This window comes from Lygodium microphyllum, chromosome 30, assembly GCF_053477565.2.
Source record: "Lygodium microphyllum isolate KBCC chromosome 30, Lygodium_microphyllum_v1.1.10, whole genome shotgun sequence".
In the NCBI taxonomy this organism is placed as follows: Eukaryota; Viridiplantae; Streptophyta; class Polypodiopsida; order Schizaeales; family Lygodiaceae; genus Lygodium; species Lygodium microphyllum.
This window is the reverse complement of record NC_141164.1, coordinates 35,029,008-35,044,322: the sequence shown is the minus strand read 5'-3', so window position 1 is coordinate 35,044,322 and position 15,315 is coordinate 35,029,008. Positions and strand designations below refer to the sequence as shown.

The following is a 15,315-nucleotide window of genomic DNA, read 5'->3' as shown; positions in this document are numbered from 1 at the left end:
TACCTTATGGTATCTTAACGTAACCCAAGCATTAACTGGTCAATCAAGGCAACAGACATGCCTTATTCACAACCCAACCAAGGGTCTTTTTTTCTTCCAGTTCTAACCAAGTTCAGTTAACACACTAGGCAACGCAGGATTCTTCATCTAGGTCTTCAGGATAGGTGGTACTATGCAGAGTTTTCTAATCATCCTTACCCATCATGCACATGGTGTGTTTAGTATATTTGTACATCCTAAACAACCTTTAACTCTGGCAACGAATACTTATTCCTATTGCACTGGATCACATGTGACTAGCATATATGAAAGTTTAGGTTTTTTCCAATGGTGCAAAATGCATCTTACGAACGGAAACTAACATTTCATGTGTTTCTTTTAATCATGATTGTGAAGCATGAATTCTAAATGACTATTCATGTCCTGAACTAGTTTAAAAGTGATTAATTTATGTGAAATAATGCAAAAACCTTATCATTTTATATGTGTAAAAACTATCATTTCATGCATATAAACTTATGAAAACTCCCTACTCTACCATTTCATGCATATAAACTTATGCGAACTCCATACTCTACCATTTCACGCATGCAACTTAGCACTTAGAGTAAACAAAAATCCTAAGACTCGCCCTTGTTCCATGCACGTAGCTAACCCCTTCATTTCTTCCACGAGAAATAATACACAATTAATTATATAGCTTAAAGAACATGGGTTTGATTCGTGATGGTAGGGGCATTCGTTGCATTGGTCGCTCCACTTGCCTCTCCTGCATTACTGGTGCCAACGGTAGCTTTGGCACCTACACTTCCCGTGACTTTCTTTTTGGGAGCCATTTGCCACGTGAAGTTTGGATAGTCCAGCCTTCAAGACAACAGGCTCGGGTAGGAAAAGTCATTAGATGGGGACCTTCGCCAAGGGGGTGGCTTGAAAAAGATAGCTTCACGAACACGGCTCCTCGAGGGCTACTCACTAACTCTCACTCCCTCTCTTTTTCTCTCTCTCTCACACTCTCTCTCTCTCTTCTTCTTCTTCTTCTTCTTTTTCTCTTCTTCTCTCTCTCTCTCCTCTTCCTCTTCTACTTCTTTCTCTCTTCTTCTCCTTCTTCTCTTCTTCTTGTCCTTCTCTCTTCTCTCTCTTCTTCTCTTCTTCTTCTCTCTCTCTCCTTCTCTTCTTCTCTCTCTCTCCTCTTCTTCTTCTACTTCTTCTCTTCTTCTCTCTCTCTCCTCTTCCTCTTCTATCTCTTCTTCTTCTTCTTCTCCCTCTCTCTTCTCACCTTCCCCTTCTCTTCTTCTCTCCCTCTCCTCTTCTTCTTCTACTTCTTCTCTTCTTCTCTCCCTCTCTTCTTCCTCTTCTTCTTCTTTCCCTCTTCTCCTTCTCTCTTCTCTCCTTCTACCTCTCCTTCTAACTCTTCTTCTTCTTCTTCTACTTCTCTCATTCTGCCTCTTCTACTTCTTCTTCACTCCTCCTTCTCCTTCTCTCTCTCTCCCTCTTTCTTTCCTTCTCTTCTTCTCTCCCTCTCTCTCCTTCCCCTTCTCTCCTTCTCCTTCTCTCCCTCTTCTTCTCTTCTCTCTCCCTCTCCTTCTTCTTCTCTCCTTGTCCTTCTCTCCCTCTTTCTCCTCGTCTTCTCTTCACTCTCCCTCTCCTTCTTCTACTCGCTGATCACAGGGGGAGAGTTTCAGAAGAAACGAGGAGGGAGGTGGTGGAGTACTCTAATGGAGCCCCAGGCGCCGTGCAATAACCGAATGGAGGGGGGAGGAGTTACTGTCAAACGGCCTAGGGCCACTGCTACTGCTGCTGCAGGGAGGAGGTGACGAAGCAGGGAGGGGGGACACTCTCTCTATAGATGAGGGAGGGGAAGGAGCCTCCCCTTTTATAGGAGGGGGGGAGGTGGGCATGGCCGCCACTCCTCCCACCTGGGGGACTGCATGCCCTCCATTACCAACACATCACTCCCTCTCTCTCTCTCCCCGACGTGTTGTCGGCAAGGAGAGAGAGGGGGAGTTAAAAAATTTTAAACTAATAATATTTTTTTTTTTGAAATTAAGGGGGGAGTTCCTATGGGGGAGAGGCACGGGCATGTTACATGTGTCTGTTAAAATATTTAAATTTTTGTGTTGTGCATCCAACAAAGTTAATTACCCCAACCAGCACTCCTTATCGTCTCGTTATCGAGTTGTGAGAGTGAGGCTTGCTCTCGATCACTGCTCACGTAACAACGTCATTCCAGGTAACAAAAAGTCATGGGAACAAGGTGCAAAGATTTTAGACAAGATGATCACCTTGTTCCCATGACTTTTAGACGTTGTTCGTGTAAGATTTTCTCTATATTCAAAAATTGCGTCTAAAAGTGCGTCTATGAGGCCTTTTTGTTGTAGTGAGTGTTCAGGTACATGTATATAACTCTATATTTAAAATTCAAGACTTAATCAATTGCATTTTATTAATTCACTTATTTTTTCAGGTTTAACCACGTCAGGATATCATGTATGTCCTATTTGCGGTCCCTCTCTAGTTTCCTCTAGGCCGGCACGTTTAAAGGAGGTTATCTACGACAATCATTATCCATTTCTTTCTATTGACCATCCCAAATATGTTCTTCCTACTAATGGAATGACTCCACAATCTCTAACCATTCGAGAATGGAAGGAGAGATGGATTAATGATGACAGTCACCCTCCACTCGGCATGAGTCGGTAAGAAGTGCATTTCTCTCGATTGACTTTAAAGTATTTAGCATGATGAATTGTTTACATAATATATTATTTGTTTGTTAGGTTCTCTATATTTTTTCGTATTCCGTACAGGACTGAACTCAAGATCAATCACCTGTTGGACCCCATGCACATATTCAAAAATGTTGTATCTACATTATGGGATCACTTGATAGGGGCTCGTGATTCAGTTAATGTAAGGGAGGATTTATGTAACATTGGTCGCATGAGACGAGCCTGGCCACGCATTGGACCCAGAGAAAAGATTGAGCTACCCCATGCACCTTGGATGTTGTCAAAGAACGAGGAAAAAATAGTGAAGGAACAAATATATAGCTTTCGAACACCCACAGGATGTATGAGATGTCTCAAGGGAGCCTTCATAAAGAAAAAGAAAAGAGGTGTGGAGCAACTATCTGGTTTGAAGTCCCACAATTGGCACAAAATGATTCAAGTAAGTGTATCTCTAACCATGAATATAGTAATTAGTGGAGTAACTATGTGTAAACTTTGGGGTATGATGACTTTTTTCTCAACTAATCATTTGATCTATGAATATTGTTTACATTCAATTCGTACTTCCTACTAGCATATCCCATTGTGTATCCAAAGATGTACATGATATCATTTACAAGATGGGAGAGCTTGTGAGGTGTGTATACATTGTATTTTTTCATTATATATCTTTGAATTTCTACACAAAAATAAACAATTCTCAAATACATCTTGATAGATACGTGAGCTCGAAGGAAATTGATCTAAACACATTGCAAGATGCTTGAGTATTATCTGTTGAGGTGGTTTGTTTGGTGGAGGAAATTTTTCCTCGATCCATTTTGACTACTCAATTATATTTACTCGTACATTTCATTGATGAGATCACACTTTGTGGGGCAGTTCATGTAAGGTGGATGTTTTTTCTTGAGCGCTTCATGAAAACCTTAAAAGATTTTGTGAGGCAAAAAGCACGGCCTAAGGGAAGCATGGCTGAGGGTTGGTTAATGCAATCATCCCTTATTTATATCTTTGAATATCTTGGTGAAGTGGATCCCTCTCAACCACGACTATGGAAAGATTATGAAGACTTGAGGATGACCTCTATAGTTCCTCACGGAAAAGGAATGAGTAAAGTGCTAACAAAAGAAGAACTTCGTAAGTTAAATAGTTTTTGTGTGCTCAATAGTGATATAATGAGGAAATGGGTGACACTATATAATGAAGCAAGGGCAAGAAAAAAAAGCGAAAGACAAGAATTTCGCACTAGATATGGACATAATGTCTCATTTCCAGATCATCTAAATGCGCTCCCACATCATATTGATATAGATTGGTTACATGAGGAAATGAAGAGAATGGAAAAAGAGGAGGAAATTAATATATCTCAAGAAGAGTGGGAATACGCACGAGGTTGCTTATTATCAAAGGTGAGACATACTATCAATTAATTTGTTTCTATAAGTTTTATTTTATATAAATAATTGACATGTTTGATCTTTTATCTTTTACTACTAGTGCATATTATTCAATGCACTTTGGTGTGAGGGTAAACATCTTCGAACTCAACGTATAGATGAGAAGAGAAATACCCAAGATTGTGGTATCCTTGCTCACTTCGAGAATGCCAATGGTACCATGGAAGGTTATTGTGGCTTGATCCAAGATATTCTGAAGCTTGACTTCAGTCGATTCTTTATATATGTACTAGATGTGAAGTGGTTTAAAAAAGTGGTAACAAATGGTGAGCATTGCACAACCAGACGTCATCCAAGTGGTTTTGTAATCATTGACTCTACAAAATTTCACCAAAATAATAATGACACATTAGTACTACCTCAACAATACGAGCAAGTATATATGCAAAGGCTAATTTTTTAATATGTATACATGTGATACATATACACAATATAATAAGTATTTAAGTTTCTTGCTTTTATTTTTCAAATACAGGTTGTGTATCATCCAATGGTAAACAATAACCGATGGTGGTATGTCATCCCTATATCTAATCATTCAAAACCAATATATGGTAATATTACCGACATGGAGATAGCAAATGACAATCCAACAATTAATGATGATGTGCATGATGATACCATAATGGATGATATGCGTGATATAGTACAAGATGAACCTCACGAGGATGTTCAAGGAAATGCAAAAGAAGACAATAATGTGATTGTCGATGATATTGATGAAGTTATTGAGCAATATAGCAACACATCTGATAGTGGGATAGACTTATTTGTTTCGTTACCTCTTGGTAACATAGACCTAGAAGTAGATAGTTTAGCAAGGGCTGATCTCATTGAAGATGAGATGGATCATTCACTCTAATATATTTAAATTGCTTAATGATTCAATGTGTATTCCTAATTCTATGGTTTTTATCATGCGCACACGTGCATACTCAAGAATCAATAGTCAAGAGGAAGTATTTTTTATCATCTTCAAGTAGAGAAATTACGAGATACATATTACAATGCTTGCTACTAATTGTAAGGTTTCTGTCGCTTGTCGCTAATTACTTATATCAAGCTTGTCAACTGGAGGAACTGCCATTCATTAGAGAGCAATGAAAAAGTATAAATTATTAACTCTATTTTTTTAATTCAATGATTCAATGTGTATTCTTAATTCTATGGTTTTTATCATGCGCACATGTGCATGCTCAAGAATCAATTTTAAGTGGTTAAATAATTATTAACTTTGGTTTTTTAATTATGTGAATTCCAATTTTAGGTGGTTAAATAATTGTGTCTGCTGGCGCGTCTATATTGGCATCTATTTGCGCGGATATATAGATGCAAAATTCGTGTCTATTTACACGCATGTTTACATGCACTTATAGACACGCCTGACTTTGCGCGTCTATGCCTCGTTTCTGTTGTAGTGACTCTCCGTATCCTGGAAAGTCATGCATGGTCCACAACAACGTGGCCTTCAATGTGAAATCTCTAGAGGATGCAGATGCACTTGTATCTTACATCTCAATACGTTCCCATAACATTTCTAACTCTTCAATCAAAGGCTCTAAGTAAATATCCATGTTTTTTACCTTGTGCTTTCCAGGAATCAGAAGGGACAACATTACATGTCCCTTTTTAATTGCCATGGATAGAGGAATATTATAGTTCACCAATACCACTGACCATACACTGTATGATGTGCTTTTGATGCCAAATGGATTGATTCCATCCATACCTAAACCAAATATCAAATTTCTTGGCTCTTCTTTGAAAACGGGCTACAAATTATTTATATGTTGCCATGCTGGTGTGTCTGCAGGGATCCTCCATTTTCCATCACTTGAACGATGACTAGCATGACATGACATGAGCTTTCCAATAGACTTACACTTGAACATAAGTTTTATACGTGGAACAATCGAAAAATGTCGCAAAACCTTACGAGGCACATCCATTGACTTCATCTCCACTTCGTATCTTGATTCGCTACAAACAGGACACTCTCGTGCGAACTCATGAATCCCACGAAATAAGACACAATCATTGACACATGCATGGATCTTGACATAATTGAGACCTCCTAGAGATGTCAAGTAATATCTTGCTTGCTCTCTCTTAGTTGGCAATTTATTTCCTTTTGGAAGCATTTGTGATAATAACCTACATATATTTTTAAAAGTGAGTTAAAAAACCACCAACATATATTTTTGTCTGATTTTAAAATAGAACAATTAATATTATGATTCATAAGCCAAACTCAATTGATACCTACTTCAATAACGCATCCAAAGTGACATTACTCCATCCATAAATTATTTGCAAGTTAAGTATCTCGAGGGATGCACAAAGAACGGAGTACGTACAACCTTCATACAACGGAGTAGATGATGCTACATATAGTGGATCATCTGGCTTCGTAGAGTGACCTTCTCCCTGAACCGGTTGCGAAAATAGATGGTGTACCATGTTGTCCAAAATCTCATCCTCTACAACTTGATGGGGCATTTCATGAGGGCTACTATCATAGTCGTCAGTCTCTACTCTTCTTGAAGACTCTGCCTCCTTGCATCGACGTTTTGCAGCCTCTCGACGCCAGGGAGGGAGCATCTGAGGATGTGCCACCGCATCCTGCTCAACCACAAAAGGGAGTTTCATGTACGTTGATATATAATTCCCGTAACATAGACTAGCAATCTTAGTGGTAAAAAAAAACAATGAATACCGGTGATTTTTCTCAGTCCCATTCTCCATACAAGCTGAGGTGTGACATTGCAATTCGACATGCTCGAAAAATACACCCTCGACAACGATCACACATGCATTTAATTTTTCATCGTAGCCATGCATCTCAATTATGAAGACGCAATGTTTCATCCTCACTTGAGGATGTGCTCATTGACTCATCAACATGCACCGCATTAGGTGATGACGACGACATGATTCAACCTAATTCATGACAACATAAAAATATTTATCATTCATATGTTTACATAAAAACTTAAAGCTAGCGTATTAAATATTCTAAGATCTCAATTTTAAATACAAAAAAATCATCATAAATACATTAAAACTTATGATAAGAATTCACTATCAAAACTTATCTTAAAAATAAAAAATTATGATAAAGCGTCTATATTAGCATCTATTTGCGCATCTATGTTCGCATCTATACTCGTGTCTACATGAACAATAGACGCGCATATACACACCAAAATAGACGCACACGTCAAAATTCAAACCATACTTAAATCATTTCTTTTTAAACTGCGCCTTTCCTTTCCTGCATTTTTTGCGGTTCTGAAGCTTGAGTTTAGCCGACATGCAGTCTCTTCATGCCTCACCTAGTCTCTTCATGCCTCACCTCCTCATGACTCACCTCTTCTTTCATTTCAAACACACAAGAAGGGAAAAAGGAAAGCCAAGGAGAGGAAGAAAGAGAGAAGAAGAGAGAGGAGAACAAGAAGAAGCAGCAAGCAAGCATCAAGGGAGGGTAACTTACCAAGGAGAGGAAGAAGGAGAAGGAAGAAGCGCCACCACCCACCACACCAAACACCCAAGGTGAGTCTCTCTCTCTCTGTCTCTGTCTCTCTCTCTCTTTGTCTCTCTCTTTCTTTCTCTGCTCTGTCTGTGTATTAGGATTTCTGATTCCATTATGTATTGCATTTTGTAAATCATCAATGGCGGTCGTCGGACTAAAATCAGCCGACTGAGTGCGTCTGCTAGCGCATCTACATTTCAGTGTAGATACAAAAAAATGTTTCCTCTCATTGCGTCTGAGGACGTGACTTAGAGCACGTATACTGGCGCGTGTGCTCTGCAGTCTACATGCGATGATACACATGCACGCAGATTGACCTGGTATATGCGTCTGACAGCGCGTCTATACTGCATCCAGATGCGAATGTAGACGCGCTGAACAGAGGGTTGACTTTAGGAGCACGTCTGAGAGCGCATCTAACCTGCAATTGAGACGCGGTTATACACGCGGCAGCTCTCCTAACTCTGATAAAAAACAATATATTTTTGCAATGATGAATGTTACCAATCCCATATTTGTGTTTATCAGTTTTCTTGTTTATGAGAAGCATTAGCACTTAAGTTTTATGCTCAATGTCTAAAGAAAGCTCTTTGAAAATATAGGTAATATATGATTTTTTGTATGCAAACAAATTTATCTTTTTCATGTGTTTTTTTTGCAGATGTCGTATCCTAGTTCATCTAGCAATGACCCGGATTTGGATCGCATGAATGATACATTGGCCTCGTTTGGCAAGGGGCTCAATGCATTTTTTGGAGGTTTTCCTAGTAGGAAAGACTTCATGGGAGAGATGACCAGACACCTTGGCCACTCTCCCACAGCGGACGAGGTGTTCAGTGTCATGTCTGGATAGCCTCTGACGTCTTTGCCTAGCACTACTTTCCAAACTCCAATTGCAGGTACTCCACATGCAGGTACTCCATATGCAGGTACGAGGCTTGTGTGGGGGTTGCCTAGGAGGTGGCGAGCGACTAGTAGATCATGTAGAGGAGCTTGTACGCCAGTACTATAGAGTTACAGATACTGGTGGCATCTTCCATGATGATGAAGGAAGGGATGTAATGGCGTACATGAGGAGCGTCGTGTATGCGACGTATAAAGATTGTTTCATTGCCTTCAAAAATCAGAAAAGTGGCTTGTGGTAGGAGGTGTTGAGGGCAGTCCATAGGAGGTACCCAAATCCTGAGGGTCAGGGATTCTCGGATGATTGGGGATGCACAAAAGTGAGGGATTTGCTTCACAACAAAAAATCCCACCTCATGACACGCACCAGGGACTCACTACGGAGGCAGGAGGAGGGGCGTGGAGCCTATAGCCAACCACCTATATGCCACTGCATAGAGTGGAAGAAAGCCAAGAAGAAAGCAGCAGAGAAAGTGAAGAGTCGCCAGCACGCAGAGGCGCGACAGATCCAAATGGAAACCATGGGATCGTCGCATTACGGATGAGGTGGTAGAGAGTCGTGGGAGGCAGAGTTTGTAAGTATATTTTGATTTCTAGTTTTTTAAAATTTATATTTCTTTCAATTATTTATATAATTTGTTCTAATATATTGTGTCTCATAATTGCTTGTATATATCATAATTGTTTTGTAGACTACTATCATTGGTAGGATACCTACTCCTAGAGGGGTAGGTTACCATCGAGGCCATAACCGCGCAACCACATGGCTTCACTTCTATGAGGAGGGTCTCATCACTGAGGACCAATACAACCGGGCTATGAGGATTCGACAGCCAGAGGAGGTATGTTTTTCTTAATTTTCTATTAAAAGTATAGCTAATTATAACTTTTTCTCCACCATGTCTACGTAAGCAACCTTGATCTTTTGTGTGTGTAGGCGAATCCAGATGTGGAGCATAGCGAGGAGGGGGATAGCGACGCTAGTAGCCATGGTGGTACTAGCGAAGATGTTTCTTCTTCAGATTCGTAGAGAAGCACCATACCTCCTCTATGGCCTTGTTTTCTTGTATATGTATGATCCATCTTTGAGCCTACTGCTTGCAGCCACGCTTTAGGTCGCAAGCACTTAAACTTTCCATGTAAATGCTTTTAATCTATAATGAATACATGGACTTTTATTTTCAATTCTCGTGCTTTTAGATCCATTGTCTTTTTCCCAAATGCACAATCTGATGTATGGGAGGGGGAAAAAAAATGCTCTTTAGTTTTTTTTTTCCAATTCTGTTTTGCGCGTTTATTCGCGCGTCTAAATTGCAGAAAATGCGCGTTTATAAGCGCATCTACAATGCAGAGTACACGCGCTAGATAATTCAAATTTTAAAAAGAAATTAAATATATTTTTAAACAAAATGAGATTTCTTGTTTTCCATTCGCATCTACGGGTGCTTGTAAAAGCACGTCTATAAGCGTGTCTATATGTCCATCTAACTGCCAAATAGACGCGCTAATAGACGCACAAAATGAATTAAATAAATAGCAATTTTGGTTTATTATGCGCTTGTATTCACATGTCTATATGTCCGTCTATCGCGCTTCTATTTTTGCGTGTAAATTCGTTCATACATGCGATTATAGACGTGACATGGTAGACGCGCAAATAGACGGGCGGATAGATGCACCTATAAGATTTTCTCTATATTCAAAAATTGTGTTTAAAAGTGCGTCTATGAGGCCTTTTTGTTGTAGTACTAATTACTATATAGGTTGCCTTTCCAAGTTCCACTTTGAAACATGGGTTAAGATTTAGCCATATGGCCAAATCTTTACCCCTTATTTGAAGGTGGGACTTGGGAGGTTCTCAAATTCTCTAATATGGTGTTCTAGGCTATATAAGGTATAAGAGATGTAGTTTATGGCATGCAGACTTAATAAAGAACTAACTTTTCACCTTCTCCTTCAGCTTTCATGTCTTCCTCTGCCTTCTCTCTCCTATTCTTGGCATTCTTTCTCTTCTCCCTATCTTTCTCTCTCTCCTCTTAATCTTTCTCTCTCCTCTTCTTCCTCTCTTTCTCTTTATTATGCTTAGTCTCATCTCTCCTCTCAACCTCTTTCGTTACAACATTAGGGATAGGCCTCTCAATTCATAGGGGTATGATTGCACCCAATTTGTGTGGTGCTCTTCTTGTGCTATGTGAGGAATCTAGATGTAGACCATACATGACTTTCTTGGGCATGGAGATTACTTATCTATAGATCACATGTTGTATCAATCCTTGAATAGTTAACATTGTTACATGAATATGCAAAAAATTATTCAATGATGCAACATCAAGAAAATGCAGCTTGCATGTATATACACATGTTAATAAATGCTACAATAATAATTTTATGAAGGGCAGAAAAGTGGTTGCAAAGTGAATTTGGGATGAGGCAAATGAGCCAAACAAAAGGAACTGCAACAAGTCATGCTTTTGAGTGGCTCCAAGTAGGCTAGAGAACACCTTATATAGAGAAGATGAGACACTTGGTATGATCTATGATATTCAATATGGATCACGTTGTTGAATAGTTCCAAGTAGGCTAGAGAACTCTCCTCCTTATAGAGAAGCTCCAATTAGGTTTGTATAAGTCATCCAAAGCGCTAGGATAAGAGTGAAGAAAATGAGCATAAATATGAGTAATGCAAGAAAAGGAATGCATTGACACTAATATTTAGTTGGAATGGCAGCGGCGACGGTCGATGGGAGGTGGACAGGGGTGAGAATGAGGGGGTAGCCATGAAGGGGCATGGGGGTGGGATTCATGGAGATGGGCTCCTTGGGGTTGGCCAACGTCCATTTGCATGACAGAACCAGGCGGTGCAAGTAGGTCAGCATGGTCACACGAGCAAAGTCGATACCCATGCACGTGTGGCCTCCCCCGTTAAACGGCAGGTACGTGTAAGGCTCCAGCTTGCCTTCGAAGCGCGACGGATTGAACACGTGCGGATCCGGGAAGTATTTAGGGTCCATGTTACAGTCGGCTAGGTTCAGTAGGATCTATACGTCAATAGAAACAATGGGTTATGATCCTTTAGAACAAATCATAAAAGGACTATCGCAGTAGACATCATCCCATAATCATGAAGTTTATTCTGAAGTAACAAACAATCCATGCATCCATGCACAAAACTACGATTATTCATTAATCCTATGGAGATTAATTACCATATACCTTCCAGCCGCGCGGTATCAAGAAGCCTTGATACTGGAAGTCCTGAATGGCCTCCTTGTAGCCCCAAGGGATCATCGGCTGCATCCGCAGGCTCTCCTGCACCACTCGCCACGTGTACTTCATGTTCTGTATATCCTCCCATGTGAGCTCGTATGAATCGGATTCCTGGTCTTTAACCTTCGCGTTGCGGATAGTCACATGCTCTGCCGCAAGCATAAACATGTTACAGGCATTGAAATCATATTCAATTACGCCTTTCCACAACCCGGTCAAATCGGTTCAATTACGCATCGTTAGGAATGTCGCTATGCTTCAAAGTTGAAACATTATATGTCAGAGAAAATAAAAAACATTATATCGCTACCGACGTTATGTCCTCTAACTGTTGAATCAGAAAAAAAAAAATTAAAACCATAGAAATACGTGCCACGTGGTGGTCTGTCAAGGTGTAGCAGAATCCAGATTCCAGATACAGACAGAACTGTATGGCAGCTATACAGTGATCAATGCTTGACTGAGACAATAGATGTTTTCTACAGAAAGGACTAGAAGGTAACAGATAGATATTCAATACACAGACGTACAACAAGAAAAAACGCGCACAGATAACTATGGCGCCGAAACTTGAAAGCCAGATCAAATCTCCTGCTGGCGATTCGTGCTCGAAAAAAGTCTAGGTATTTTTCAAATTCCGAGATTTTGAAGCTGGAAAACCTTCCAACTTTTGAGAAATAGATGTATTTCGAGAGCGATATGCGGCCTTTCCATTCAATTCCTATGAGGTACTAAGAGAAGCTTTTTTTATGGTCGCGATAGAGTGTGAGAGGCTATGCACTTATGCAGTTCCTGTACGAAGGTGCTGTCTACACGAGGGATCCTTCGGATACCTACAGGCATCTAGATGCAGCTTTCGATCGAGTTGGACTATCTAGTAGCTGGCGCGCAACCGTAGTCGAGTTGGACTATCTAGTAGCTGGTGGCCAACCCTACGGTTCAACGCATCGCGTCAGAGAAGAAAGAGAGAGAGAGAGAGAGAGTGTGTGTGTGTGTCTCTCCGTCTGTCGTTTTATAATACCTTGCAGGACCTCTTCGTAGACGTCGGGGTGCCGGGAGATGAAAGCGCACGTCATAGTCAGGGTGGCAGTGGTCGTGTCATGGCCGGCGAACAGCAAAGTGATAAGGTTATCGATCAGCTCTTCATCGCTGAGGGGCTCGCCGTCCTCGTCCCGGGCGGCCACCAGGACGGACACCAGACTACTCCCGACCGCGGATCGATCCCCGCCGTCCTCGCCATCGCCCCGGCCAGGCGTCGCAGATCCGCGCCGCCTCTCCTCCTGCACCATGGCCAAGGACAGCCTCGCGAGCTCCCGGCGCGCCACGAATCCTTCGTAGTAGGCCGCCCCGGGCACGTACACGGGCAGCGTCATGAATCCCGCGACAAAGGCCTTGAAGAGCTGCCCGATGCGGGCGGTCGAGCGCGGGTCTTCCTGCTTGCCGAACAGAAGCACGCAGGCCACGTCGAGCATGTGCGTCTTGATTACATGGTATAAGGACTCGACACGTGCGCTCCCGCGGAAGTGGCGATCCACGTGGCGCCGTGTGAGGAGGTCGGCCTGTGCCACGGCCCCACGCCGTAGGGCCTGCGGGGAGAGGCACGTTCCTACAAGGCGGCGCAGGCGGCGGTGCTGCGCGCCTGTCTGGGCCACCAGGCTGGTCCCGCCGAGGAGCTTCTGGATGGGGGCCGGCCATGCGTCGCGCACCAGCTTGCCCTCGTTGGCGAACACGAAGCGGCAGGCGTCGGCGCCGGCGAAGACCACCGTGGGCTGCAGGAAGAGAGACGTCCGGATCACCGGCGCACCGCCGTGCCTGGCCTTCCGGGTCGTGATGAAGTCCTGGGTCCGATTCGCCTTCATGAGCTTCATGAAGTCGATCGTCTCCCCTATCAGAGGCAGGCCCGACGACCCCGGCGGCATTAGGGCTCGCCGCCTCCTCAATAGCACGACCAACTGTTGCAGATACACCATCACCAAGCTTACGATCAGGAGAACCGCCAGCAGTGCGAAGTCGGCTTTGCCTATATCCATCCTAGACATCCTTCTTTTTCTCCTTCTGCTCAGCTGCTTGTGCTTCTCCTCCTTCAGCTAGTGAGCTTATTCGCCTTCTTGCTCTACCGGTCCTAGTGAGTTTCTTCTTCTTCTCCTTGTTCTAGTGGTTCTAGTATAATGACCTTGTTCGCCAATCGACAGCTTCTCACTGACCTTGCAATACCGGTCTCTCTTCTTATTCTTCTCCTCTTTCGCCTGCTCAGGAAGCGTCTTCTAGTTGCTGCGTCCTCTCCTCCTTGAGAGTTGAGAACCCTCGACTGACACTTCCCTTATAATGGGAGGCACAGGTCAACTGGCATAATTACTGAGAGCACCTCATTGACTGACTTAAACACGGTCAGCATTATCAAACCGCAAGTTGGTAGATTATGCCAGCTGGGCGTGCGCCGTGCACAGATGAGTCTTCCAATCCAAAGGTTCTTCTACATGTGAAAGACATGTAGCAAATTGCAATAACTACTCTCGTCTTGGATAGTGTTATGTAACATGAACGTTCTTGTGGATTTTGAAACTTGAAGAAGGTCACGACTCACGACTCATTACTCTCTTCCCATTGAGTTGACTCTATTTTCACGGATAATTTATTTTGACCCTTCCTAAGGACAAAGACACCTTCGAAGATAAGCCTTGTTTCTACTTGGCGTATTGACAACCAATCGTCAATCACTTATCACTTGTGAACTAAACCTTACGAGGGGAATGTGATTCTTAGATTGACGTTCCTTCCCCATGAAAGGCAAACGATACAATGTCACCAAGCATGTGAAATGGCACGCTATTACAGCTACACTCCGTGTGCACAAAGGTGCTGTGTTCAAGCCTCAAGGGAGCCCTACGACCACATGTTCTACTCTACTTTTGCAATGAACTTCTTGTCAATTTCATGTACTATGTTCAAGCCCCTAGGGCTCTCCTCTACTTTGATAGCTAGCATTTTGTCAACTTGAGGGCTACAATTGTAATAGCCCTGCTTTTTTAAATCTTTTCAGCATGACAATGGTGGCTGGCCTATTTGATATCATGGTCTCATGGTAAACAAATTGATGACTCAGCAATCCTTTCCATCAACTCTAAAATGATGTGCAAGTGAATGCAAGCAATATGTTTAATCTAGTAATACTTGCTCACATGTCCTATTATCTTACAAAGTAATAAGCCCCATATTCATTTACATGACCTTTAAACCCTCAATCTAAATTCATTAGACTATTAAAAATGAACATTCCAAATATTAGTAAGAATGAAAACATTGCCACATGTGGTACATAGCTAATGGGCTCTCATGCTCGAATGAACCTTACTAGTAAAGGAACTTTTTTCTAGGAGACTTCCATAGTTGTCTTCCATGACTAGTAAGGTTTGACTTGGAGCTATGG

General features: G+C 42.0%; 1 protein-coding gene across 1 annotated transcript; it reads right to left on the bottom strand.

The window, feature by feature from the left end:
* Window positions 1–10,963: 10,963 nt before the first annotated feature.
* On the bottom strand, window positions 10,964–14,255 carry LOC148009720 (cytochrome P450 716B2-like). The gene is made up of 3 exons (XM_087673336.1): window positions 12,910–14,255; window positions 11,835–12,037; window positions 10,964–11,659 (listed from the first exon to the last, which is right to left on the bottom strand). The coding sequence occupies exons 1-3, from the start codon at window positions 13,925–13,927 to the stop codon at window positions 11,327–11,329; spliced, it is 1,554 nt and encodes a 517-aa protein (XP_087529462.1). The 5' UTR covers window positions 13,928–14,255; the 3' UTR covers window positions 10,964–11,326.
* Window positions 14,256–15,315: the final 1,060 nt, after the last annotated feature.

Excerpts from the sequence above, each read along its gene's own strand:
- LOC148009720 (XM_087673336.1), bottom strand. The coding sequence starts at position 13,927 with ATGTCTAGGATGGATATAGGCAAAGCCGACTTCGCACTGCTGGCGGTT. Across the intron at positions 12,038-12,909 it reads CTACGAAGAGGTCCTGCAAG|AGCATGTGACTATCCGCAAC; the intron begins GTATTATAAAAC and ends TGCTTGCGGCAG. Across the intron at positions 11,660-11,834 it reads TGATACCGCGCGGCTGGAAG|ATCCTACTGAACCTAGCCGA; the intron begins GTATATGGTAAT and ends ATTGACGTATAG.